Source organism: Brachypodium distachyon, chromosome 5, assembly GCF_000005505.3.
Source record: "Brachypodium distachyon strain Bd21 chromosome 5, Brachypodium_distachyon_v3.0, whole genome shotgun sequence".
Lineage (NCBI taxonomy): Eukaryota > Viridiplantae > Streptophyta > Magnoliopsida > Poales > Poaceae > Brachypodium > Brachypodium distachyon.
In genome coordinates, this window is record NC_016135.3 from 3,381,043 (window position 1) to 3,406,624 (window position 25,582).

At 47.0% G+C, this 25,582-nt stretch overlaps 3 protein-coding genes across 4 annotated transcripts; 2 read left to right on the forward strand and 1 right to left on the reverse strand.

Moving 5' to 3' along the window:
* Nucleotides 1–8,907: 8,907 nt before the first annotated feature.
* On the forward strand, nucleotides 8,908–11,359 carry LOC100846476. Of its 2 annotated transcripts, none has more exons than XM_010241383.2 (3): nucleotides 8,908–9,069; nucleotides 9,173–9,252; nucleotides 9,904–11,359. In XM_010241383.2, exon 3 carries the CDS (start codon nucleotides 9,909–9,911, stop codon nucleotides 11,091–11,093), a length of 1,185 nt encoding a protein of 394 aa, XP_010239685.1. In that variant the 5' UTR covers nucleotides 8,908–9,069; nucleotides 9,173–9,252; nucleotides 9,904–9,908; the 3' UTR covers nucleotides 11,094–11,359. The 2 variants fall into 2 exon arrangements, with proteins under 2 accessions (XP_010239685.1, XP_003581105.1); XM_003581057.3 differs by having other exon boundaries at nucleotides 9,907–11,359.
* Nucleotides 11,360–12,965: 1,606 nt separating this feature from the next.
* On the reverse strand, nucleotides 12,966–16,206 carry LOC100827127 (wall-associated receptor kinase 4). The gene is made up of 3 exons (XM_003580978.3): nucleotides 15,236–16,206; nucleotides 14,985–15,152; nucleotides 12,966–14,290 (listed from the first exon to the last, which is right to left on the reverse strand). The coding sequence occupies exons 1-3, from the start codon at nucleotides 16,149–16,151 to the stop codon at nucleotides 13,206–13,208; spliced, it is 2,169 nt and encodes a 722-aa protein (XP_003581026.1). The 5' UTR covers nucleotides 16,152–16,206; the 3' UTR covers nucleotides 12,966–13,205.
* Nucleotides 16,207–21,110: 4,904 nt separating this feature from the next.
* Nucleotides 21,111–25,290, forward strand: LOC100827440 (wall-associated receptor kinase 3). The gene is made up of 3 exons (XM_003580979.2): nucleotides 21,111–22,246; nucleotides 22,361–22,546; nucleotides 24,071–25,290. Exons 1-3 carry the CDS (start codon nucleotides 21,187–21,189, stop codon nucleotides 25,114–25,116), a joined length of 2,292 nt encoding a protein of 763 aa, XP_003581027.2. The 5' UTR covers nucleotides 21,111–21,186; the 3' UTR covers nucleotides 25,117–25,290.
* Nucleotides 25,291–25,582: the final 292 nt, after the last annotated feature.

Sequence of the window (25,582 nt, forward strand, 5' to 3'; positions counted from 1 at the left end):
GCGAGCAATTTTGTGATCAACTTGAGGCAGTAGTTGAGCAGAGAAATAGGGCGGAAGTCATTGATGGACTCAGGCGTGGAAACTTTAGGGATGAGAGCAATGAAGGAGGAATTAAGGCATTGGAGGCTAATGTTGTGAGCAAAGAAATCATCGCAAAGCCTGATCACATCCTCCCTAATAATGGGCCAACAAGACTTGAAAAAGGGACCATTAAAACCATCCGGGCCTGAAGAACGATCATTGGGTAAGCTCCTAATGACGGCAGAAATCTCATCAGCGGAGAAGGGAGCAGAGAGGCCAGCCAGGTTATGTCGCACAAGAATACTATCAAGGTTGAAAGGCATCTGGATACCTTCAGAAACTCCAAGCCTTTCCCGAAAAGAGGTCCAAAGCACGTCGGCCTTCTCGGCGTGAGTCTCAGCAAAGGAGCCATCGGGACGCTTGAGCTGAGGGATCGTGTTTCCGCGCATTGCTTTAGTAGCAAGAGCATGGAAGAACTTCGAATTTTCGTCCCCAAATTTTGTCCAACGGATAGTGCAGCACTTCTGCCAATGCTGACGCTTGATCTCACGAAGTCTGGCTAGGTGAGTCTTGAGCAGAAACCGAAGGTTCCATTCCGAAACAGCAGTGGGTCTTCTTTCTTCAATGAGGTCGATCAGAGAGATGATAAGCTCACAGTGAGTAATCCACAAATCAAAGCGGGAGATCTTGCGACTCCAAATTTTGAGCCCATGACGGACATTCTTGAGTTTAGAGCTGATGACTCCGCAAACGAGCCACGATGAACAGGGAGATACCAATATGCGCTGACCAGGGAGATGCCGAGTGCAGATGTAACCGGGTCGAAATACTTTTGGTTGCGAAGCACAATATTTTTAGTTTGCTTAAGTCTTTTAATTATCTTGTTCCCAACCGAGTCTCCGAGTTTATTTTTCTGTCGATGAAATTTTATGACTTCGGTTCTTTGTCTGCCTTGTCGGCGTTCGACGTACGAATCGCGAAGTCATAGAACATACCTTTCAAAAAAGTTTAAACTCAAAAAACTCACTTGGGGATGCCCAATACAGGAAGGAATGCCGGGTTAGGTAAAATAACACGCATCTCGGCTTGCTCATTTGCTTATCTCGGCAGTCGTTTTTCATGTGTTCAGTGATTTCGTACCCATACTTTAGCTAGCCATGAAGCCGGGTTGCGGACAACAGCGAAGTCGTAGAGGGAGTTTTCAGTACCGACACATTACTAAACCGCCATAAAATTACACAATCAAGCCACACCGACACACAAAATGATAAATGCAATACAACACTTAAATAGCATGGAAGTCCTCGAGTTCCTTTTAAGAACCCGGCGGATAATATCATTGTCTCAAAATATTCAACATAAGGAAAAAACGATACAAATACTCATCTCTCAAGTATAGAACGGACGAAGCAAAGCTACATTCCATGGCCTCTTGGTCTCCTCGCCTGACCAGTCCATCCTGTTCGCTTTGAGATCTTGCGCATTTATAAGATAGTAGGAATCATTGTGTAGTGCTTTGCTCACAATGAAGGGTCCTTTCCATGGGGTGATAGTTTATGCATGCCGGCTGTGCGTTGCACAAGTCAGAGCATGAGGTCTCCTTCCCGGAATACTCGCGGGTTTACCTTCCGGCTGTGATAACGCCTTAGGTGTTGTTGATAGATGGCCGACCGAGATAGAGCCAACTCCCGTGCTTCTTCGAGCAAGTCGATATCATTTTCTCGAGCCTCTTTTACCTCGGCCTCCGTATACATGGTCACTCGCGGAGAGTCATGTTCAATGTCGGCTGGTAAGACAGCTTCCGCCCTGTATACGAGGAAAAATGGCGTGTACCCTGTAGAGCGATTTGGAGTCGTCCTGAGACTCCATAGCACAGTTGGGAGTTCGTCTAACCAGCATCATGGAGTGCGTTCCAGTGGCTCAATCAACCGAGGTTTTATGCCGGCTAGAACCATGATGTTTGCTCTCTCAACTTGTCCGTTGGACTGAGGATGTGCCACGGAGACGATGTCTAGCCGGATTTTTTTTTCTGCGCAAAATCGCGCGAAAGGTCCCTCCGCGAAGTTTGTGCCGTTATCCGTGATGACACTGTGCGGGTAACCGTACCTCAAGATGATGTCTTTCAGAAATGATACGGCGGTCTTGCCGTCACACTTCCGTATCGGCTTCACTTCGATCCACTTGGTGAACTTGTCAACCATGACCAAGATACGTGTCATACCTCCTCGCGCCCGCTTGAAGGATCCCACCATATCCAAACAGCAAACAGCAAACGGCCAAGTGATTGGAATAGTCTTGATATGCACCTCTCTCTGCAACAGCTGGGCCAAGAGAGGAAAGATCCAAGGGTGGCCTAGAAGAAGCAGAGGCAGAAGCAGAACCAGTGGCCATGGCCTTGTAATCTCTTTTGAAGCCTTTGGACAGCTCCTGAAGACTGGGACTGCGACGCACCTCAGAAGCCGAGACCGGCCTGGGCCGAATAGCACGGGGACGACGGCCCACGGTCGGTGGAGATTGGAGGCGGGAAGAAACATCATCCTGAACATGATCCATGTGACGACGGGAGTATGTGATCCCAAAACTATGAGTGGGGCGAGAGGCACCCATAGGAGACTCAACAAGAACTGGCGAACTAGAAGTCCCGAGAACAGTGGGCGCCATGCGCGTCGAGAGCAGTGGACAAGGACGAATGGGGGAGAACAGTTCTTCATTCAAGGCCGGAGCGGGAGGCGAAGCCATAACAGGAGAAGAAGAAGCAATGGTAGCACAAGGAGCTTGCACCTGATTGACGTCGAGAGCATTCTCAATGAAGTGGCGAAGGAGGCGTTTCTTCCCACTAGAGTAAGTGTTAACATCTTGTAGCTTGAGCAGGTTGTCCAAGAGATGTCCGTGGGGGCTTGGAGGCGCGGCAGTAGGCACAGTGGTGGGACTGAGCCCCAGAATGCGCGTCGTGGAAGCCCACACACCACTGCGAATCGCCGAGCATTGGCCAGCGTCGGGGAGCTCGTGCGGCACCGGCAGAGCAGGGTTAACAAGGCCCTTTCCCTTGCGGTCGAACGGATCCACATGGACGGAAGTCGAGAGAGCGCCGCGCGTTTGAAGGTGCTGCTCCAGGAGCGCCAATTGCAGGCCAACCGTAAACTTGGAGGGGTTGTCGATCACCTTAGGATGCCGTCATCATCGTCGTAAACTGGCGTGGACCGACCATCCCGGATACAAACACCAGTCGGGGCAAAGGGCCGGCACGTCACCAGTTGAGCACAAGGGACGACCGCAGACGCGGACGAGCCGGGACTGTCAGAGGCCGCCGGGCTTTGGTTGAGGGCACAGCCCAGCGAGCGTGCCGGAGCATGACGGTTAGGAGGAGGGTCTGGGAACTGCGGCGCAAGAAGAAGCACTTCCTGAGCCGGAGCGGCCACATCAACCGGATCGGCAGCCCCCTCACCCCCCTGGTCGATCTACTGATGCCAGGCATCCCACCCCAAATCCTGAGGAGGGGAGGTGGCAGGGCATGGCGGTTGTGAGCACCCGGCGGCAAGTCCTCCTCAAACGGCACCAAGGCATCGAAATCTCCATGCAACACCATAGTAGGGACAGTCCAAGAACGACCACGCCCGCCAAAAGGATTCACCTGCTCCACAATAGTACTGCGAGGCACCATGAGGTTGTCCTTGACCAGGCAACGCAGAAGGATGAAGGCTTGTTTCTTTTCCCTGGCGACCCAGTTGAGTGGGACACCGGATCGCGAGACGACTCGGAAAAAAAGACGCTCGTCGATGAAGTCGATGGGCCAACCCAGGTACATGATGTAGTATATAGAGGAACCTTCCGTGCGACGGGCATTGGTGGCCTCGTCGTGCCTGATGAAGTAGAGCGTCCGACCGCCACCCATCTCGATGAAGGGAAGCGAAACCGCCCAATCTTGCTGAAGAACGCCGGCGAACTGGAAGACCCCAGCCCCGAACGGATGCTTCAGGGCGAAGAGCACCTGAAGGTTGAACGGGGGGGCCGAGATCAGGTTTCGTGCTGCACAATCAACCTCCTCTGGACAGCCAGAACAACAGGGTCGACGATGGCGATAGCGTGGTCTTCATTACGTCGTGCCGGCTCACCATCAAGAAGAAGATAGTCTTCAGGATGCTGCGCATCCCCATCGTCCATCCACGCCATTCCCGTCGGGACCCAACTGGAGGGGTCAAAATCAAAGTTTGCCATGGGGTGATGCACCAAATCGCCAGTAAAGCGAGATAGGGATTTGGGTGGGAAGAGAGAAGCGGTGGGAAGACGGAGGGTTCCAGAGCCGAAAGTAGTACATGGGGGAGAGGAGCGACACGAGGCACGAAGACCAAGGGAGAGCGCAGTGCAGCCCAACAAGCTACCCGAGGGAGCTGACAAGCCGGGGCGACGTGTCTCCATGACAGAGGCCGGAGACGGAAGCACGAGCTGACAGGGCGACGAAAGGTGAGCCTAGCAGCCGTAGGCCAAGAGCCAGCCACGGAACCCGGCGAAGACACGCGAACACCCCGCAATCTGGCCCACCCGTCATTGGGAGTACTAGGCGAGGAAAATGGGTCAAGCAATGGGGCCCCTGATGCGACCACAACATCATGACGAAGGTCAGCCGACGTCGACGTGCGCCGCAGTGGAGGATGCGTGTCCGACCGCTCAACCACGTCAGCAGCATGAGTAGTCACCTCCGAACGGGGATGGGAAAGCGACAGCGCCAAAGGACCGTTGCAACAAACAACAATGGAGGACGGCGCCGCCGCCCGACGAGCCGTCGGGAACAGCGGGACAGGAATCGAACCAACGAGGAAGGAGTCATGAGCCGGACGTGCAGAAGGATCGTCGTAACCCAGTCGAGCCTCGTAAGCAATTGCCGAAGCAAAAAGAAAGACGACGACCCGAAGCAGGCATCCCGGCAGGCTTAAGGATGGGCTGGACGCCAAAACGATGAGCAAGATCCATGGCTTGAAAAGCATTAGCAACGCGCCGCTTGTTGGCACGAACCACCGACCACTCTGCAGCTTCCGCAGCCGACCAGGCTTTGAATTCCGCATGCCAATTAGGGCCACCATTGCTCCAGAGGTGGAAGAAGCACTTGAGACGGCACAAGAGTAAGAGCGCAAACCAAGAACCTCAAAACCCACATGCTTGACAGAGAACTTGTAAACCCTGTCACGAATCAGAGAGACTTGGAGCAAAGCCGCACGGCCACCAATTGCAGCCTCGAGCACCTGCACAACAGAGGCAGGGGAAAGCTGGAAGTCGGCGTGACCAAAGGAAACCACAATGGCGAAGTTGGAGGATTGACAGAGCGGGTGAACCGGCTGACGAAAGTTGGCGAAGATGGACTTGGTGAAGGACTTCCAGAGCAATAATCCAGCAGCGAAAGGTCTTCAGCAGGAGCCGGCGGAGGATCCAGCAGGATGAATTCTGGAAAAGCGCAGAGGAACTCTGCCATGAGTGACGCCATGAGCGACAAGCACCAGACCCAGCCCGACGACGCGCCGCATCCTCCAAACAAATGGACTGAAATGCCTCCAGACGCGAGTAGCCAGCATCACAGAGATCCAAAAAGATCAAGAGATACGATACAGGGCCCGAAGAAGGGACCACACCAGCAAGGGACGCTTCCGGCGTAATCTGGTCGACGAAGGACTGGAGCTTGCGAGCCGCCTGCAGCCAAAACGGGGCAGAAGCCGGTGAACTGGGCGCCGCGGCCGGAGCAGCAGACGGCGCAGAGGTGGGCACCGATGCCGGAACGGTGACTGGCGGAGGGACGAGACGAACGGGCGGCGAAGAGCGGCGGTCCGGAGGAGAGCGAGAGGCACCCCCTCCCAAAAGGACCGTTGGAGCCATCATCCCTTCCTGTCTGTCTAGATAATTAATTACTCCCTCCGATTCATAAAAAATGTCGGTCACTTAGTACAAAATTTGTACTAACTTAGTACAAAATGGGGCGATACTTTTTATGTGTATGCTCCGCACACAGGCTCCAAGCACTCCAGCAATGGCCTGTGAAAGAAGGAAAGGTCGGAGGGAGTAATTTTGAGCAGACTTGTCATTTTTCATTTGATGCAACGTGGTATTCTGAATTCACATGTTGCATCCTGTGTGGTCCTTTCTTGATTTGATGACTTGTTCTGTTAGCAGCGCAACTGAGAAAACAAAGTAGTCGGCAACGAGGGTTTAAGTTTGTATTGGGTCACTTGCTTGCTCAAAGAAACATACTACATTGAAACAGAGGCAGTAATATGCAATTTTTTAACATAGGTTGTTGTAGGTTTTATTTTACAGAAAAGTATATTTTTGGTCACACTGACTACGAAGTTTATAAATGATCGCTCAACTCAAAACCGTATACATTTGATTCTTCTAATGGCAGAATTCACGTCGTATACCACAGTGACGTTAAGTACTCAAAATTTCCCAATTGTGCATCATGACATGTGACGTCTTAGGGAAAACATGCCACATGGATTCAAAGCTACTCAAAACCGTTTGAATCTGACGGAGTGACTAAAAGCATCCAGTTTTGTTAATTGAAGAACCAAATGTATACGATTTCAACTTAAGAGAGCATTTCTATACTTTGCTGCTAATTGAGAGATCAAAAAAATTGCTTTTCTCTTTATTTTATTATTCTTATATCTTAACCTAATTAGTGTGTCTTTTCTTCTAGCCGGTGCACGCAAGAACTCATGCAGGCTTTTTGTCATTTCTTAGTTAATAGCACATTAAGTAATGTAATGATACTACCACGTGCATTTCTTCGTTTAAAAAAAGTTAAAAACCATAACTTTCAAATCAAGCATCGAAATTTTGATTGGTCTTCAATGTTATGTTCCACAACGAGTTGATCGAATTGAGGTGCTTCCCTTGTTTTTGAAAGTAGCCTCACCTTAATTCTACCCATATGTGTCATTTTTCAATCTCCAACACATCCGTTTACTTCCTTCCTACCATGATGTTGTCACGTGTATTGCGCTATTAGTTCCTCCCCCGTCGACCGTACTATTAATCTAAGAGCCCGTCTAGGGAGTGCGCGCGCACCATTTAGTCCTATGGGATGCGTTCCGACCAGAGCTGTAAGAGAAACCCCACGTGGTCCTGCAGTTACCCGAAAAGGTAACCAAGTTCCCTGCCGCGTCCTATTCTTCTTCTCTTTGTCTCTTCCCGCCATGCATTACCAAGCCCTGGTGTTACCTTTCTCCTTTTTCTCCAAAGCAAAACCACACCCATCTTCCCCATCTACCTTTCTCCATATAGCTACCTCAGTTCTAGTAATTTTTACAATAGAGACTGCATCATCAACATTTATCGCTATATAGACCCCAATTATTTACATAAAGTTAGTGTCAGCTATGAAACCAGAAGCATAAAAAATACTGCAAAGTAACTAGCACGAACCTTATAACTACATCCAATCAAAGTAGAATGTAACTTTTAAAATTATAATCACATCTAAGGAAAATAGAAAAGTAACTTTGAGATTAAAACTACATCTACTTAAATCCTAAAAGTAACTCATAAATTGAAACTACATCCAGCAGTCTCATAAAGTAATTTTGAACCCAAAATTTACATCTTTAAAACAAATGATTCCTTGATAAGAAAAGTCATTAATCTCATCAATGGGAACCTATCGATCAGCTGTATAGAAAACTAAATGTGTTGACCACGCATCTTTCCCGAGGTTCACAAAAATTAACAGTAGCACAAATAAGTTACTCCTCCTCCGCCATGGCTTCATTCCCCTCAATGTCCAGTGCACCAATATCATGCAACAAGAGGCCTCCAGTTCTGGTTCATCAAGAAATCCAGCGAGAACTCAGTTTGATGGAGAAATCAATCAACCATTCCAATGTACAGACAAAGGAGAAGAGAAAAAGGAAAAGGGCCCAAAGAAAAATCAGGATGCAGGCCTCCAGTTCTGGTTCATCAAGGAATAGAGTGAGAACTCAATTTGATGGAGAAATCAATCCATCATTCCAATCTACAGAGATAGGAGAAGAGAAAAGGGAAAATATGGATGCGGGATTAGGAATTTAGGGGAAAGAAGACTCACCGTGCCTTATAGATGTGGGAGGAGCACTGTCGCTCGGCGGTGGCAAGCTGCAGGTGACGGCGTGGGTGTGTGTGTGTGGGGGGGTGGGGGGGGGGGGCTGCAGGCTCCTCCTCCTTCCATGTCTACAGCGGATGAGTGCGGCGGCGCCTGAAAGAGCCCGAAAGGCGGGCGATGGGATGTCCCTTCCACGTTCCGGTGAATAAGTGCGCCGGCGCATGGGAGATCTTAGCGGCGGCGGCGGCCGTGCCTGGGAGAGCTCAGCGGCGGCGGCGGCCGTGCCTGGGAGAGCTCAGCGGCGGCGCCTAGAAAAGATAGCAAGAGGAAGGGGACGAGGTCACGAGCGGTATGCCACGCTGCGTGGCGTGGCTTAGATCGGTGATAGGAGTGGGACCAGGCTGGAGTCACAGAGCGCAAAAGAAAAACGGAAAGGTGCTCAGGGAGGTAGAGAGATGCGCGATGAAATCAGACGGAGAAGCCGCGTGCGCACCGCGCAAGCCAGAAAGTGCTCGCGCACAAAACAGATTTGCCATTAATCTAAATCCTTTCGGAATAAGAATAGGGAAAATAGAATAGGTCCTCCCATTTGAAAGCTGAAAAAAAAAACCGAGTTTGAATTTGGAAAACTTAGAACAATAGTAATGTGGGCTAGCCAGAAGCTCGGGGGAAGCGCGGCCTAAAGAACGGCACGACACCAAACTTTCAAGCCCAGCCAGGCTCAAGACCCATAGTGGGCCGGGCTTTTTTTTACTCTAGATTCATGGGCCGACACAGACACGACATGGGTCGGCCCCGGCACAACCTGGACCAAAAGGCACGAAAAAAACTGCCTGAACGGGCCAGAACAGTGGGATTCACATGCTCCGTAGCCCCCTCTCAAAAAAAAAACATGCTCCGTAGCCCTGGAGCCTGCTCTCGACGACGGCATTTATCCTCCGCCGGCGGCGACCTGTCTCCTTCGCCGGGAAGCCAGAAACAAGGTGCGCTATGAGTCTCTTCTACCATCCTCATCCTCTCATAACTCCTTATTATTCTCCTCTAGCACACACGGTTGTGCTCAACTGCCCTTGCGATTTGTTTCAGATCTGAGATCATTTCCTCATCCATGAGGCCATGACTCTCCTTTCCTCGACCCGCGGCCTCGCCTCTAGCTCTGATTCGTGGTGAGTGCTATGCCTTCTCTCCGTGCTTTGATTTTTTCATGTGCTGAGGACTGATTCGCTATACCTAGTACTATGATCTATCTAGGGGTCATTCTATGGTTTTGCAATGTGCTTATTGCTCGAGATGATTTGTACGGAAATAAGAAATTTTGTTCTGAAAACATATGTATGCATACGTAATGCTACCTGCCGGGATCGATACATGCAGTATGACAACCTATTTTCTGCTAAAGACAATTTCCATGTTTCTGGAATATCTTCTCCCCCTGTAAAATAACTCAATTAAATACCTTTCGAGTGCCTCATCTCAATGAATTATCTGTACACCACCATCAGATGGATTCCGTTCCACTAAACACCAGAAATGCTTTGTCCCGCCAAAAAGCTTAGTAAAAACGCCGAAAACCTTAGGTCATGTAAGAAAGGGGTGTTTTTTTCTTTCAAAAACTAGATAAGTATATGAGGCAATAGATACATGGAACTCAAGGAGTAATAAGTTAATAATTATTACTAATACCGCTAATAAAATCATCTAGCTGCTGCATTACTTCGAATGGAAAGGAGTTCCATCAGAACCCATTTGTTTCTTTCTTCTATCATTCTATGCATTACTTTTCAAAAAAAAATTAATCAGTGAAATTTTCAATTCAGCAGACATGGATCATAACATGGAAGTTACTGCTGCTAAGTTAACTGACGACCTAGTGGTCGATATTCTCTCCCGGCTGACGTACAAGTCCTTTTGCCGCTGCAAATGTGCCTATAAGGCCTGGTCTACCCTCTCCTCTAATCCAGACTACAGCAAGAAGCTGCCCACAAAAGTAACCACTGGCCTTCTGTACCAAAGCAACGACAAGTCTGCTATCCCGCTTGTCAGTTTCTCCCGAAATGATGGAGAAATTGATGGAGTTCTCGCTGATGTGCCACACTATGAGCATCTAGAACTCGTCGACTGCTGCAATGGTCTAGTCCTTTGTAAGTACATGAGTGGCTTTACTTCTCCAGGCATTTGCCGCTTTGTTGTGTGCAACCCAGCAACACGAGAGTGGAGGACACTTCCTGATACTCATTCTGCGACAGATGACCCTCTGTATGTAACTATATTGGCCTTTGATCCATCATGGTCACCACAGTTCTACGTCTTCAACTTTCATCTGAAGCATGAGCACCATTTGATACTTGGTACTAGCAACCTTGAGATATTTTCATCTGAAATTTCTTTATGGCTTGTGGATGATACATGGGATCCTGAGATAACTTTCCCTTGGTGGAAGCCACACTTATTTCTGAACGGAATGATGTATGTGGAGACTACTGGAGCTAAAATTGTAGTGTTCGAAGGCTTCGAGGCAATGGGTCATGGCATACTGCCTTATCATTGGTCCATTGAGTTGCCACCTGACGCTTTATACGTGGCTAGTTTCACCAATGGTTGCTTTGGCAAATCTTCAGGGATCTTACACTATGCATTGCCACATAAGAATGGTCACTCTATTGTAGTTTGGACTTTGGATGATTATGCTGATAACTTATTTGTTTGGAATGTGAAGTGTCATCTTAGCATGAAAGATGCATTTGGAAGAGATGACTTAGTTTACTATGACAATGCTGGCTTCGATGGTGGCCCTGAATTCTTTTGGAATTGTGATTATCAGGTCGTCTCTGTTGACTTGGAGAGAGAGCTTGTTCTCCTATGTGACAAGAAGACAAAGGGGCTTCTTTTGTATAACATCAGAACTGGAGAACTTAACAAGATACGAGACGACTGGTGGTTGTGCCAATGCTCCTACTATGTACCATGCTACTCAGAGCTTCCAGCCCAAGGACAACCTTCAGTGTAGTGAATGGCATCTTATATTTTTGCCTTTGTCCTTCTGTGACTGTTAGTCTGCTTTAGATGCTGAACCCCCTTGTTATATATTATGCTAGTCAGTGTCATCCGTGTGATCGGTCCAAGAACCTAAAACTATCCTTTCCATTATTGTGTAGATGCGAAGTTGTTATGTTCGTGTACTAACCTAGGACTCAATCATCCATGTTTCCCGGTTTGCTGCCTTGGTAAAGTTTATTATTATTATGTAAGACGGCATGTCTTACTTATGCTCCATTTTTCATTGTAGTATCTTTTCATAAGCACTTACTCCCTCCATTTCACAAAGAATGGCACGCACGCATTTCAAGATTTACTTTGACAAACAATTAGACTAACGATTTGAGGTTTATGTGTTACAAAAATTATATCATTGGATTCGTATTTCAAAATCCTTTCCAACGATATAAAATTTGTAACATACAATCTACATGCAATTGGTCTAATCGTTGGTCAAAGTTCGACCTTGAAAAACGTGGGCGCCATTCTTTGTGAAAAGGAGGGAGTATTTAATTGTGTTTTTGGATATAACGATCCCATTTGTAGATATGACCATTTTTTACTTGGTAGTTATTACTTTGAATTCATATTTGAACCCTTGAGTAACCTGAACCTATACAAAGCTAGAGAAGAAAACCTCCAATTAGATTATTTTTTTATAGTTATTTTTATTGCTTAAGCCTTTGACAGTGCAATTGCATTGCGTTTGGCAAGTATCGATACATGAGATGAACCAAAGAAATATTCACTATTACTGCTGCGACACATTGAGTGTTATACCTGTAAGCTTTGTGAGATTAATCATTGAAAACGTTTCCCGTTTACTACAATGTGGCATACGGAACTGTACGGCCTAGCTTTGTCGCAATGTGGCGTCCGAGAAATGGCGCTGCACCGGCGGCTGTCAGCAAATTTGGTGCAGACGTTATGGATCTACAGGGCCAGGGCAGTAACTGCTCCATTCTCCTCACCGAACTGAAACCAGGTCTGCACATTCTCTTCCTTCACAGTAACTAACATACATACCACCAGTATCTCACATTACTCCCCTGAGTCTCTGCTACATGTTGCGTTATTGCCTGGATATTCATGCTTGATGCTAGCTGCACAATGAAACAGATTGAACCATATTAATTTGAGCGTTAGTCTGTCCACTTCTCAGTCAGGTATTAATTTTCTCAAAACATGATTTAGGCTCCATTATGGGAATCCCTGGAGCATGATTTATGCCCTTTCTTTAAACGGAAAAAAATATCAAGTGTTTCGCTAGAGATCATATATTTTGTGTGTGCCACAGCCACAGATTTATCATTTTGCCCTATGTCCTTGGTGTTCTACACACAGTTAACTAGGTTGCATTGTTCCTCTGCATAGTTTTTCATTCATTTCGATTAGATTGTGACGTGTGAAGTTTTGTTGTATATACATGTATATCTTTAAGTACAAAAATTAATGAGATATTTAATCTTGATATATAGTCGCTGCCAATATAGAGTTTTTATTTACAACAAAACATGTCTGTTTCTTTCTAATTCATGATTGTAGCACCAGCGTTGACTTTACCTTAGCTTCCTGGAGATGCTAAGCTTACTGTAGTGCATCTTCAAATACGTTCTACTTAATTTTCGCTATTTTTTTGTAAATCAAAATATCCTGGGAAGGTTCACATGCACCGATGTACCTTGGCATCATGGTGTCGTGTTGCATAACTTGTAACAGGCTCGTGCTTTCGTAGGTTGTGTTTTCAGTTGGTCTGGTTTGAGGTTTCCCCAGTCATGAAAAAGATTTCTAATAATAAACTGAATATTACATACCTTCAAGAAATTGCTTGGAAGTATTTACCTAAAGAAGATGACAATCCCAATGTCGTTATTTAGAACAGTCATACACATCAATACTTTCAAGAACAAGATGATATACACGAATTAAGTGATTAGATAAATTTGCTAACTGTTCAGTAGAGAAGAAAATATATGGCACAGCACAATGGTCAGGATTGAGTAATGCGAAAGATACAAGGTAGAGAATACATGGTATGTTGTTCAGTTTGCTAAGTGCATTCGATGAATGTGTCATCCTTGGTTCAATTGTTAATCTCAGAAGTAAAGCTCATGGGAGCACCATCAGCACCAATTTCCTCAAAGTACTGAGGGCTTTTGTGGTTTATATTGCCACTTTTCCTAGCTCTTCTAAGCATGGCAAGTCGTTCTGCTACTTCCTTCATCTCTGGACGTTCTTCTACATCTTTTCGTAAACACATTACAGCCAGTTTGGCAATCTCTTCTAAGATGTAAGTATCTTCTTCAGTTGCAATATCTTTGTCAAACATTGAACCTCCACTATTTTCTTTCCGATAAATGTCACGGAATTCAACGACGAGCCTACGGCTCCCATCATATACAATTGGCTTTCTGGTGATGAGTTCCAAGAGGACAACTCCAAAGTTGTAAACATCACTCTTCTGTGTTAACTGTCCTGTTTCACTGAACATCGGGTCTATATATTCCATGCTCCCTACAACAAGCACGGTGTGATCTTTGTCTTTTGTAAGAAACTTGGATGTCCCAAAATCTGAGATTTTCGGCATGTTCTTGTCATCTAAAAGTATGTTGGCGGGCTTGACATCGCCATGCCGGATGGTATGAGTTGTTGATGAGTGCATGTAAGCCAATCCTTCTGCAGCATCAATTGCAATATCCAGACGTAGGTCTAGTGGGAAATTAGGGAGAACACTAGTTTTACCATGGAGAATGTCCTGGAGACTCCCATTAGCAGCAAACTCATACACCAACATTGGAACATCCACCTCCAAGCAGCAGCCCATGAGTTTGATAATGTTCTTGTGTATCATTTGTGACTGGATCTCCACTTCCTTGGTAAATTCCTCCTTTCGAGCTTTGTTTATCTCAATGGAAGTCTTAACTGCTACTGCTGTACCATTTGGAAGAATCCCTTTGTACACTTTACCAAAGCATCCTCTTCCAAGAACCTCTGAATTGTTCTTGGTGATTTTCTTTATTTCCTCCTTTGTGAAAATATTTAATGTTCCCACATTTCGGAGTGTCAAACCCCCATTCTTTTTAAAAAATCCCTTTGTTCTTCTCCTTTGGAGCTTCAGTAGCGTGGAAAGTACAGCAATGAGTAAGAAGGAGATGCCCAAAGTAATGCCTACAACAATCATGCATAGAGATAATAAATATGTATATATCAATGAATATTTATTTGTGCTATCGATTTATGTAGCGAATATAAACATTGCTTATTTAAAAAAAAACTGCTTTATGTAAGCAACTACTAGGTATATTACTTGGGTAGAGTTGGTACATTTGTATGAATGAAACTGTTGAAGCTTATAGACAAATGGTATCTTAGTTTACAAATCAATAACAAACAAAGAACTCTTTTGGACAGATCAGGCAAATTTCATAGGAATTTTGAACTTGCAGGGGATTTGAACGAAAAGATTACCATAACAGCTTTTGTTTGGTAGCCCACATTTCATTCCATTTGGTAGAAACGAAATGAAATCAAATTTTTAATAGGATTTCATTTGGTTGAGTTTGAATTCCAGATTCAAAATTCATGATTGTCTGTCACATGGATTTGTAGAATGAGGGACAAATCAAGAGAAATGATGCATTTTGGAGAGAAATTGGGGTTATGTATAGGTGTGATTCCATGGAATTTGAAACCGAATTCATTCACCCAATTCTATGCCGGCCAGTCCACATGATGGGAACAAAAAGAAGGTGTAATAGTATTTGACTACTGTTTATATATCTATCAACACCTAACAAAATCTCCCTTTGTTTATCAAGAAGAAAGTAAATCAATTTCTGTTTGTGTGTGCATATATACGTACCTATGGCAAGCTTCGCAGCAAGTTGGAGCTCTGCGTCCGGGGTACAGGGTACTGTGTTGGGGTCGTTGCTCCAGTAACCCGTAGGACAGCCACATTTGAAAGACCCGTCCATTTCCACACAATCATTGCCAGCGCAATGCTTGGTCTTATTCCGACATTCTTTAATATCTGTGTGTGAAGCCAAGCATACATAAATAATCATATAATTGTCGAAAATTGACAAAAGGAAAGAAAGAGCTCTCGCCGCTTACCATTGCATCCGCCGGGAAGGTAGGCGTTGCCTTCGTAACCGTCTTTGCAACGGCAAGTGTAGCCAGCAGGCCCGTTTGTGGAGTTGACGCACCTGCTGTTATTGCTCTTGCAGGCATACTTGGGATCGGTGGCGTCGGCGCAGGAGGAGGAATCCCGGATGGCCCAATCAAGGTTCACCGGCATGGTCCGGCTCGTCTCCATGGACATGAGGTCGGACTTCTGGAAGGTGTAGTTGTTCTTGGCGACGAGGAAGGCGTAGTCACATGGGCTGTACGTCAGCATCCTGCTTCTTCCTGACACGCGCATCAGGAACTCGAACGCCGTTGTGCCGTCGAACTCCGGCATGGTGTCTACTTTGCAGCATCCGATGCCGGTGCAATCGCCGTCCTGCGCGGCATCGGCGTGGCGGCAGAAGGACAAGCACCCGGAAGCCGTGCCCAGCGTTCCGTTCTTGTAGTTGTTCTTTACGAGGGCGACGGTGGCGCAGCCCAAGACAACGAGCATGTTGCGTGTGTTGGAGATGCGGTGGACTCCGTCGATGCTTATGTTGTTCGTCTTGGCGTTGCTCGTCCCGTTGGATTTGACTTCTGTTCTGTTGTTGGACGGCGACCGCGAGAGTTTGTAGCATTGGTACCCAATGGGGAGCATCACCTGCGAGGAGGGTGGATAGACGTAGAGATTCACCACCGGGGTGGACTTGTTGGCGAAGACCGGCAAGTCGGTGCCGTTGTTCGTGCAGCTGATCTCGAAGCCCTCGCGGAAGCACCCAGACCCGGCGGCGCCGATGCCGAAAGGGTAAGGGATGTCGACGCCGGTGCAGCTCGCCGGGCACTCCGGTGATATGGTTTGGCTCTCCACGGTGGTCGGCGCCGATAAGGCCACCAGGAGCAATATGAGTGCTGCGGCCGTTGACATTATTGACGGTCTGAGTTTAGTTTGCTAGACACGAATGAAAACTGCCGGCGTTTAAATACAAGCTAAGATAGAGCCTGGAGCGAGCATGCATCATGCATCCCTTTGTTGCGTCTAGAGGCGCAGCTGCTGTCCATTACATGGAGACGACCGAGCTGCCTAGTCTCCTCCTGGCCGACTTCGATCAGCTATACTAGCTCTAAAAATTAATGCTCATCTCCTTGACGGACCGGTAATTAGTTAATCAAGTCAACCATCTGCCCGTAGCCATGCGTTCTTCAACTCCTTACGCTATTAACACTTCCAAAAAGATCGCTATTAACTTGTTACCATCTCAGCATGTACTTTGAAAGTACGCCAAACAATGGCCTTTATAGTTTATACATACGAGTATTCTAAGGAGCTGTTTCAACGAACCCCAAAATTGACAACCAAGAGGACTGTTTAAAATTACTTCGTGTTGCAATCATGATTGATCCACCATATATACACAATGGCTATCTGCGGTGATCGGCGCCGATGAGGCCACCAGGAGCAATATGAGCGCGGCAGCCGCTGACATTGTTGACGGTCTGAGTTTAGTTTGCTAGACACAATGGCAACTGCCGGCGTTTAAATACAACCTTGCTAGAGCCTGGAGCATGTATCATGCTTGAATTGTTGCGTTTAAATACAGCTGCTGTCCATTTCACGGAGACGACCAAACTGCCTAGTCTCCTCCTGGCCGACTTCGATGGCCAGCTAGCTCTAAACATAAATGCTTTTTTTTTCAAGAATGCCACCTAACGGGTGCATCATCGATTAAAGAAGAAGAGTCAGAAGGCTAGTACAACGCCAAAGCGGCAATACAACGCCACCAAGTGGCAAGAAGAGAAAAAAGAACTACGTGCTAGCTATCCAACCATCGAGGCCGGAATAGACACCCTACCCCTAAAGAGAGCGTGCGCCCACCGACCAAACTCCTCCTGGAGGCGAAGCACGACAAGCTGCAAGGACGGCGACGCTCCATTGAAGACCACATCATTCCGATGGTTCCAAATGGTCCAAAGGACAAGTATGATCCCGGTCCGGAAGTCCGTCCGGGCTCGTCGCGGGAAGGGAAGAGAACACCACCATTCCCGCAAAGTAGCATCCGCATTGGGAACCCACTCCACGTGTCCCCAAGCCGTCCACAAGCGCTCCCAAACCTGCCTCACAAAGACACACCCCAAGAGCAGATGGGAAATGGTTTCCCTCTCCTGATCGCACAGGGGGCACTTGTCAGGATGAGGAAGCCCACGTCTCGCAAGCCGATCCGCCGTCCAGCATCTATTTCAGACTGCGAGCCAGACGAAGAAACGACACCTCTCCGGAGCCCGCGAACCCTAGATCTCAGCTGCTAGCGGGTCAACCATGCGGCCGGCGAAGAGGTTCGCTTAAGCAGTCTTTGCCGAGTAGCTTCCACCGCGAGACCAGTTCCAAAGAAGAGAGTCGGCCCTCCCCTCTTCCAATTGGACCCCACGAAGCCAGTCCCAGAGAGTGAAGAACTCCTCAAGGGCAGCTTCCTCCAGGTCCGGACCCACGTCGCCAGGCCACGCCCCATGCAGAGCCTCTCGCACCGTGCGTGTGCGCAAAAACCTGGGGCGAACATGGCTCATGAGAATCGGGAACGCATCCCCAAGATGGACGCCATGTAGCCAACGATCGGTTCAGAAGAGAGTCCTCCGGCCATCGCCCACGAGAGAGGAAGTGGGCGCCTCAAAGATAACATCAACTTCTTTGGGCGTCTCAACCATGAAACCGACCCATGGTTTGAAATCGTCCACCCTCTCAAGTCACCTCCAGTGGACGCTCAAGGCCTCATTGAGCATGCGAACATTTGGAATTCCGAGTCAACTGCCTGCCCGTCGGCATGCATTCTTCAAATCCTTGAGCTATCAACGCTTCCAAAAATATCGCTATTAACTAGTTACCTGCTTGCCCTTTCAAGAATATGTTAGCGTGTACTTCGAAGTATGCCCAACAATTGCCTTTATATACATACGAGTATTGTAAGGAGCTATTTCAACGAACCCCAAAATTAACAACCAAGAGGACTGTTTAAAATTACTTCGTGTTGCTATCATGATCCATCCAATACACAATGTTTTGTTTTCTCTACTGCTAGCTAGCTACTACTGTTATGCAAACATACACACACGACTTCTTGTTACACTTGCTTTTGGCTTGCAACTATTGCAATATTTGGTGACCACTTGTTATTATATGTGGATCTATTACTATCTACTCCCTCCGTCTCATATTAAATGACTCAAATTAGTCTAAATATGGACGTATCTATATACTAAAATACATTTAGATACATGTACTATTTCGGCACTCAGTATGGGATGGAGGGAGTATTAAATTGGAGTTAGCGGTGATGATCATGGGCGTCGTACGTCCATGCCACCGTGCCCACCCGATAACCCCGAAGCGCTTTCCCCCCCTCATGTTCCCTTTCATACTGACAGACCATCGCCTCCTGACTCCCCCGTTCCCCCGACCCCTGAGCAAGATGGCGTCTGGGCGCTCTTCCCCACCATCATCTTCGCAATCGACGTAGCGTTCGCCCTAGCGCCGTAGATCCTCCATGCCGTCTACTGTTCCCCCCACCCCCCGATCCTATGGTATGATATATAGTGCGCTCGGTTTGAGGCACTTGTTATAATTTGAAGGCTAATGCACGATGGTACACCCAAGCAATCATAGCAACGTGACATTGAGATGCATGCGTTAACTGTTTTCCGGATTAAGTCCCAGGAAGCCATAAGATATCTGGAAGTGAAAACTTCTCCGATGCTTAGAGCAATTCCAACAAGTTCCCAAAAACCCCGTTTCCTAAAATAACTGCCACCATTCACTAAATCTTGCAAAACAGCTCTAACAGGTTTCCTGAATGTTCTCAATCCCTGAATTTTTAGGGAAACTATTTTGTCTCTCCACTTCCCCAAATGTAGGGAACCGGGAGCTCGTCCCCTGAACCTGGAAAAGCATCGGCGTGAAAATAATCGCCCGATTTCACCTCGCTTCCGCCTCTCCCGACCCGGCTGCTCCGGCTTGGCTGCCGCCGGCCATTTCCAGCCTCATCCGCGACCCCCTAGCTTGGTCGTGAGCCTTCCCGACCCCATCTCCCGGCTGATCGCGACCAGAGACGACGCCATCTCGCCCACGGATGCATGTTGTCGTCGTCGATTTGGCCGGCACAGCCATCGATTCGCGCCGCTGCAAAGATGAGGGGCTCCGTCGCGACCTCCTAGGCGGCCCAGCAATCTTCCAATGGCCCTCCCTAGTGCCCGGCAGCCTCCTCACGGCCAAATCTCGCCGCCAATGCTCGGGCGGATGGGTGTGGCGCGGCGCCATGCTCGGGCGATGGGGGGAGTGCGGCGGCGAGCTCGTGCGGACGCGGCAGCAGGCGCGGCGAACGGCCTGCTCGGGTGCATGGCGGAGGGCGCGAGCGAGCATGCGGCGGCGGGCGCGTGGGGGACTGCAAGGGGCGCGCGACGGAGCAACGGCGGCGCGGGGAGAGCAGCAGTGCATCGGCCGGATTTGGGACAGAAGGCCAAGGGGAAGGGATTTGGGGGAATAAGGAGACGGAGGAAGAAGAAGAGCAAGGTAAAATGATTGTGTGACTGACGGATGAACCCCACATGTCATTGTGATGGAAGAAAAGAAATAAAGAATGGAGTTTAGGAAACCTGCCGGAGGAGATGCAAATTTTGTCCACGATTTTTTTTGTCTCCTGTCCCAAATGGAACCTGCTGAGATGCTCTTCTTCTTGAAGCACCGAAACCCGAGCTTCTCCACGACCACGAGATGAATCGTTTTTCTTCAAAAATTACACCAAGACTGCCCCTACCTCCCCAATCCCCTGCCTCTTCCCCAACCACCCCCACTCTCCCCACGGCAAGCGAGCATCTCCCTCGCCCGATATCTTCGTTTCCCCTCGTCGCCGCCGGTCAGGACCCCGTCCCGCTCCGGCCTGGTCCTGCTCTCTGCTCCGCTCCGCCCTCTGCTCCGCCCTGCACCGATCCCGTTCTGCTCCAACCTGCACCCACCCCGATCTGCTCCGGCCCGCACCGAGGCTCCACCCGTTCTGCTCTATACGAGCTATGTGCCGAAGCCTCTCAATTTCCAGTTGATACGGGGAAGCCTCGGATTGTTTTTCAATTTCAGGGATGGGTTTGAGAAATGGATTGATGAACACTTCTCTTTTTTGGCTTGAGAAATGGATGAACACTTTTTAGATGGTCTTTGTTTTTCAATTTCAGGGATGGATTTGAGTAAAACAGTTCTTTGTGGGGACTATGAATTTTCTGATTGCACAAAGAAAATATATTCGTGCTCTTCGATTCCAATTTCAGGGATGCGGCTTGTATGATAAAATATTTGCATTTTGTATTCCAAAAATTTGTGTTCTTTGATTCAATGAAATATATGTTGTCTTGTTGTTTTTTGTGCGATGCTAATATCATATACTCCCTCCATCCTAAAATAAGTGATTTGGAATTGTATTTAGGACGGAGGGAGTATTTGTTGGCTATTACTGACTTTACGCCATTCATAAAGAAAAGAAGCTCAAGGTCCATGAGCTGTTTAGAATGGGAGACAAATTTCTAGCCAGCTTCCCCACACCAAAGCTCCTAGGAACAGCTAAGCTGAGACTAGCTTATGCACAAGCTGAAATTGTCTAGAAGGGGGCAATAGCATCTCTAGGCCTATACTTTTTGTTTGCACTTGTCATATTGGACGGTAGAATCCTGCTGTCTGTAGCAAAGCAACTAAATAGAATACAGGATGAATCACTATGGTCTGTGGATCGATGTCTGACGCATGAAGAATAAGATATATACCACGTGGACCGTTTGTGATGAGTCATGAGTATAAACATATTACTGAACTATTGAAACTTGGTATTTACTCGAAGTAAACAACAAGAAGGTATCAATATATCAATAACTAGTCATCGCTCGTGAGAGGCTTCATGTAGCCAAAGAGCTACTAGTAGCTAACTAGCAAAATGTATCCGTTGTTAGAACTTTACAGCACCACGATGAACACGCACTCGCAGTATTCCCAGCTGCTACTCATACTCCTCCTTGCAGTTCTGCAACCAGTAGTTGGGGCTGCCGCTGATGAACATGATCGAATAGAAGCTGACGCGCAACCGTTGATGGCACGTCGGAGCTGCCGGGAGAAGTGCGGCGATATGAGCATCCCCTTCCCCTTCGGCATGGAGAAGACTGATTGTTTCCTCCCAGGCTTCGAGGTCACCTGCAACTTCTCCTTCGATCCACCTCGCGCCTTCCTTGCCTACGACGACAAGGGCGGTAGCACCAACCAAACATACCAGGTGATCTATCAGTCTGGCTTCAAGAGCAACGGTGAGGGCATCGATCTGGGAAAGTCGTTAAGGCCAGTGGAGCTGTTTAACATATCACTGGAGAAGAGCGAGGTACGGGTATACGGCGCCATAAATTCCAGGTGCTTCTCAAATTTTACACAAGACTTACTCAAGGGGAAGTATATGGTGTTGGACACGGAGGGGCCGTTCCTCCTGTCGTCCACGCGCAATGCCCTCATCGGTGTCGGATGGAACGTCCAACCATTGATGTCGGACAACTTTGAGAGCACCACGGGCTACAGCTTCACCCTCTCCTGCACTTCATACCTCGCCATCAGCCTGGAAATGGCCACAAATGGGTCTTGCACGGGGCTGGGCTGCTGTCAGGTCGCCTTGCCAAAACAGCGGCTACCCGTCACAATCACCGGAATCAGTTTTAAGGATGAAAAGAGCAACCCTCGTTGGGCTACCAATCCCTGCTCCTACGGCATGGCGGTGGAGAAGTCATGGTACAACTTCTCTACGGAGGACATTTACGGATACGAGGTGCTGTCCAACAAACTGAGCAGGGGTTTCCCCTTGGTGCTCGATTTCGCCATCAGAAACGGCTCCTGTCAGGACGGTGGCTGCCTCAGTGGCAATAGCTCTTGTGCCAACGCAAAGAATGGTCCGGGCTACTCCTGCAAGTGCTGGGATTTTTACCATGGCAACCCCTACATCACTGGTGGATGCCAAGGTCAGTACATATATATCCATCAATGTTTAATCCTCAGCAATTTCCAAATCCAACTCATCGATCAAGCTTACTCTTTCCTCCGCACTCATCATTTCTTAACCCCCGTTTTTTCAGACATCGATGAGTGTCAGCTCCGGGATCAGAATCCTGAGCTTCTTGATTTCTATCCATGCTCTACTGACGGGATCTGCAACAACAGACTCGGAGGATATGACTGTCCATGCAAAAGAGGGATGAAAGGTGACGGTAAAAAAGGGAACTGCACAGAAATTTTTCCCCTAGCAGCAAAGATCGTTGTGGGTAAGCCCTCGATAGCTCTAGAATACCAGATTAGCTGTTTTTTTTAAAGCATACCAGACTAGCTGGTTAATATTTCTTTCATTATTTTGCACTCATGTAAGTATTTTATTTTGATTAATAATATGAAATAGGCCTTATGGCCTAAAGCTTTCCGTAAAAAAAAGACTAGCTGGTTAATTACAAACATTGATCTTCTTTTCTTCGTAGATACCATCTAGAATTTAGTGGCAGATCATTTAATTCTTAGTTATTTTGGTACAATACCAACAACAAGAAACATAACTATGGAGACTGGTGCCAGCCACATGTGCCCACATGGTAGCTTAAGATTTGTTGACTTGTTCCTCGATCCCCACCCTCCAGCCCAACCCCACCCTACCAAAGTTCAAATTTTAAATCTTGACAACAGGTATATATAGTTCCTAATTTACAAAACACATTTAAAGTTGGATGCCCAAATGAAATGTGTCGGAAAAAAAATATGAGAAATGTAACGAGCTACATATAATACTTATGTGTTGACTTTCAGTTGCATGCAATTTTAGTCTGTAGGTTCTATATGCAGTGAGGTTGGGATAACGATGGTGCGCTGATAAATTTTTGAAGTTCCTTTTGGTCAAACTTATTTGTGTTTATAGAGTAAATTTAACAAAACTATACTTCTTGGATTTAGGTTTCACCAGGCCATTTTGGGGAAGGCCGTCTCACAGAACACGAATCAGGTATATTAGGCCATTTAATGGTATTTCGAATAGGTGGGACCCACTTGTCATACGCCACATATATCGGAAGGGCAGACTCGTTTCGTTGCCACATCAGCTCCTGGATCTGACCCGAGATGTCGATGCGGGTAGAGACATAACCCTTAACGGGTTGGATCGAGTTCGGGAGCTGACGTGGCAACGAAACGGGTCTGACGTGACATATGATAGGTGAGTCCTACCTGTCAGAAATACCATCAAACGGCCAAATCTACCTTATTTGGGTTATGTCAGACAGTCTGCCCCAAAAATTGTGGTTCTATGAGACTATTAATAATAATTGTGTGGTCCAATGAAATCCTACCTCCAAGAAGTGTGGTTTTTAAATTTACTCGTGTCTACACATAAAATATGTATTATAGGGTTTTGCGATGCTCCATAGATTATTACATTTGGGCTATGTGGGTCTTGTATATGCAGAGGCCTTGGGTAATAAAGCTTCTATATTGTCTAAAAAAAAGAATAGGTTGTTGATTTATTTTGTCTTGATTTTGTTTTTAGAACACAGGACATGTGAAGAAACAAAGTGGATGTGTGTTCAGACAAGATTGTCAACTTGTTCAATGATTAAGGACATTATAAACTGGTGAAATGCGCAGGTTCACTGAAAATAAATTTTTACTTAAGTGATTCGAGAGAAATAACATCTAAAGTTAACCTTTATGTTATTAAGTAAAGTGCTATATATGTTTGGTAATTGTGTAAAACAATTCGCATATATGGCCGTTTAACCACAAAGCTTCACTACTTTGCTTATTCGCAGGCCTTGCTAGCTTGATTGTTGCTTTTGTCCTCATGGTTATGACCAAGCAACATCTAAAGCTCAGGAAGTTCTATGGACAAAATGGTGGTCCAGTACTGAACGGCGTGAAGAATATACGGATCTATACAAGGAAACAACTGAAACAAATCACAAATAATTATGAGCGTGTCATTGGAGAGGGGCACTTTGGTAAGGTTTATATGGGGACGTTGAAAGATAAGCAACAAGTAGCAGTAAAGAAGTCCATCAAAGTTGATAAAGAGATGAAGAGGGAATTCACTGATGAGGTTATAATCCAGTCTGCAATGAGGCACAAGAATATTGCTATGCTCATAGGCTGCTGCTTAGAGATGGATGTTCCCATGTTGGTGTATGAGTTTGTGGCAAGAGGAAGTTTGTATGACGTTCTCTTCAAAGGAAGAGATAGCATTCCGGCAAATAGGCGCCTTGACATTGCTATTGGGTCAGCTGAAGGCCTAACGTATATGCATTCAGCAGTGGAGAGCACCATCCGTCACGGCGACGTCAAATCTGCCAATATTCTTCTTGATGAATACTTCACCCCCAAAGTTTCGGACTTCGGGACATCGAAGCTGCTTGCAAAAGGAAAATCCGAGACGGCTGAGCGCGTGGTTGGGGACAAGAGTTACATAGATCCGGTGTACATGGAGATGGGGATCCTTACACAGAAGAGCGATGTCTACGGTTTCGGAATTGTTTTGATAGAGCTTGTCACAAGGAGGGCTGCAACATATGACAACAACAGAAGCTATGTCGCAAACTTTGTTCAAGCTTGTCTAGATAAAAGAGCGAGGAACTTTATTGATAACGATATTACAAGCGAGGTGGATTTGAAGCTCTTGGAAATGGTCAGCGGAGTCGCCGTGGAGTGTCTAAAACCGAATCCAGAAGAGCGTCCGGATATGAAACAAGTCGAACACCGCCTCCTCGAAATAGTAGGAGAAGCTTTACAGAGTGGACAAGGGAGAAACTACCAGCCGGATCTTAGTCCTGCACCGGATGATGTTGCTTTGCTTAAGGCTTGAGGAGAACGAAGCACCTACGTGCAGATTAAAGTGGCTTAATATTCTGGATAGTTTATTTGCTTATGTAATGTGGATTCATTGGTCTGATTTCTCTAGTTTTGATTTGTCAAGGCGCCCACTGATCGAGTGACAGTGCCAACTTTTTTTCCCGAAAAGAAGATCATTTTCTTGGCCTATGCATTGTTGATGCACAAATTCATCGTAAGTTTAAGTCATCACTTTTGCTTCGGTACAACCTCTTTTCCCAAAATTAAATATAAGAACGGCTCAAAATTGATTTAGAATTTATAAGCCTTTCTCTTTCTTGGCTCTCTCTTCCTCTCCGGGGCTTGCTCTGTGCTTCCTTCTTTCTTCCACGTCTGCTCTCGGCGCCCATGAGTCCATGACGCCTCCCGTCCTTCTCTTGGTCTCTTCTACTCTAAACTGATTCATCTTATTTCGCCCATGAATTGAATCTCTAATCTCA

Bases quoted from the DNA above. Each gene is read 5' to 3' on its own strand.
- LOC100846476 (XM_010241383.2), top strand. From the start codon at position 9,909: ATGGATCATAACATGGAAGTTACTGCTGCTAAGTTAACTGACGACCTA.
- LOC100827127 (XM_003580978.3), bottom strand. From the start codon at position 16,151: ATGTCAACGGCCGCAGCACTCATATTGCTCCTGGTGGCCTTATCGGCG. The intron at 15,153-15,235 runs GTAAGCGGCGAG...CTTCACACACAG, and splicing joins CCTTCCCGGCGGATGCAATG to ATATTAAAGAATGTCGGAAT. The intron at 14,291-14,984 runs GTACGTATATAT...TGATTGTTGTAG, and splicing joins TGCTGCGAAGCTTGCCATAG to GCATTACTTTGGGCATCTCC.
- LOC100827440 (XM_003580979.2), top strand. From the start codon at position 21,187: ATGTATCCGTTGTTAGAACTTTACAGCACCACGATGAACACGCACTCG. The intron at 22,247-22,360 runs GTCAGTACATAT...CCGTTTTTTCAG, and splicing joins CATCACTGGTGGATGCCAAG to ACATCGATGAGTGTCAGCTC. The intron at 22,547-24,070 runs GTAAGCCCTCGA...GCTTATTCGCAG, and splicing joins AGCAGCAAAGATCGTTGTGG to GCCTTGCTAGCTTGATTGTT.